The sequence below is a fragment of the Eimeria mitis genome, genomic scaffold (genome assembly GCF_000499745.2).
Source record: "Eimeria mitis Houghton genomic scaffold, Emh_scaff1775, whole genome shotgun sequence".
Classification (NCBI taxonomy): domain Eukaryota; phylum Apicomplexa; class Conoidasida; order Eucoccidiorida; family Eimeriidae; genus Eimeria; species Eimeria mitis.
In genome coordinates, this window is record NW_013570092.1 from 2,895 (window position 1) to 4,640 (window position 1,746).

Below are 1,746 nucleotides of genomic sequence, written 5' to 3' on the forward strand. Positions count from 1 at the left end.
TTGCTGCATGCAGCTCACATCATCTTGCTGCCGCTGCTGCTGCTGCTGCTGCTGCTGCTGCTGCTGCTGCTGCGGCTGCTGCTGCTGCGGCTGTGGGTGGTACAGCTGCTGCTTCGCCTCCTGGTGCTGCTGCTGCTGCGGGTGATACAGCTGCTGATGCAGCAGCAGCTGCTGCTGCTGCTGCAGCGTAGAACGGGGAAGATATGAAGGCAAGGAGGGGCCTGGGGGGCCCCGCGGGTGACGAATTGCTCTGAAGGTGGAGTTGCTGCTGCTGCTGCGTTCATTGCTGCTGCTGCTGCTGCTGCTGCCACTGCTGCTGCTGCTGCTGCTGCTGCTGCTGCTGCTGTCGCTTGCATGCATCGGAGCAGCTGCTAGGTTTGTGTAGAAGGAGGGCGCGCAGAAGTTTGCTGCTGCTGCAGCAATGTCTGCTGCTGCTGCTGCTGCATGCTCATCTGCTGCTGCTCCCCCTTGCGAACTATCATCCTCAGCAGCAGCAGCAGCAACAGCAGCAGGAGCAGCAGCAGGAGCAGCAGCAGGAGCAGCAGCAGGAGTAGTTGCAGCGTTGCTAGGCTCAGCAGCACCAGAAGCTGCTCCTATGCAGATGGCCTCTCCCTCTGTTGATTGCTGGGATCGGGCGCCTTCATTGTCTTGCTGCTGCTGCTGCTGCTGCTGCTGCTGTTCCTGCTGCTCTTGCTGCTGCTGCTGCTGCGGCTGCCGCTGACTCCTGTGGGAACGCTGTAGCTGTGGGTGGGACAATGAACCAGACCCATGGTGCTGCTGAGGTTGCTGCTGCTGAGGTTGCTGCTGCTGCTGCGGTTGCTGCTGCTGCTGCAGTTGCTGCTGCTGCTGCACCGGCTCTTCTTGCCGTTCCGTCAATGCAGATTTTTCTAGCCTCTCAGATGCACAGTCTACGTGCTGCTGCTGCTGCTGCTGCTGTTGTTGTTGCTGCAGCTGCTGCTGCTGTTGTTGCTGCAGTTGCTGCTGCTGTTGCTGCTTCTGCTGCTTACTGCGCTGCCCGCCTCTTCTGCGTTGGTGCCTGCGGCTGGTACTGTCTGTCGGTTGCTGCTTTCCCCTTTGTTCTGTAGGATTCTGTTGATGATCCTGTTGCTGCTGCAGCTGTTGCTGCTGCTGCTGCTGCTGCTGCTGCTGCTGCTGCTGCTGCTGCTGCAGGGCTTGCGACTGCGCCCTGTTACCTAAGGAGGGTCCGTGGGCTGTGGGATCCCTCTGGGGGCCCCCTTGTGAGCCGTTGCTGCCTGTTGCTGCACCTGCTGCTGCTGCTGCTGCTGCTGCTGCTGCTGCTGTGGTTGCTGCTGCGCTGCTGCTGCTGCAGTGAGGGCCCCCTGTTGCTGCTGGCTTGTCTATGGGGGTGTGAGGAGGAGGAGAAGCGGGGCCCTGGCCTTCGGGTGTCTGTACACCCCACGCTTGCTGCTGCTCTGAGCCAGACGGCGCCGCGGCTGCTGCAGACCATTCACTCATGTTAAGAAGGGGCCCCCCCTGGTATGTGTATCAGCAGCAGCAGCAGCAGCGGCAGCAGCGGCAGCAGCAGCAGCAGCAGCAGCAGCCGAGGCCCTAACTCGCGCATCTCATCCCCTGGGCGTGCAGGTCTGCCTTGTAATATGCTGCAAATGAGTAAAGGGAGAAAATAACAAAACAAAGAAAGGAAAGAAGAACGAAAAAAAAAGAAATAAACTGAGAGAGAGAGAGAGAGAGAGAGAGAGAGAGAGAGAGAGAGAGAGAGAGAGAGAG

The 1,746-nt window shown here is 59.8% G+C and overlaps 1 protein-coding gene across 1 annotated transcript in view; it reads right to left on the reverse strand.

Moving 5' to 3' along the window:
• Positions 1-1,476, reverse strand: part of EMH_0043300 (uncharacterized protein) — a gene marked incomplete at both ends in the record, with an annotated part of 1,659 nt that extends 183 nt beyond the window's left edge. Inside the window, one exon of the mRNA XM_013495831.1 lies at positions 1-1,476. Within this exon, the coding sequence (XP_013351285.1) occupies positions 1-1,476 (1,476 nt within the window).
• Positions 1,477-1,746: the final 270 nt, after the last annotated feature.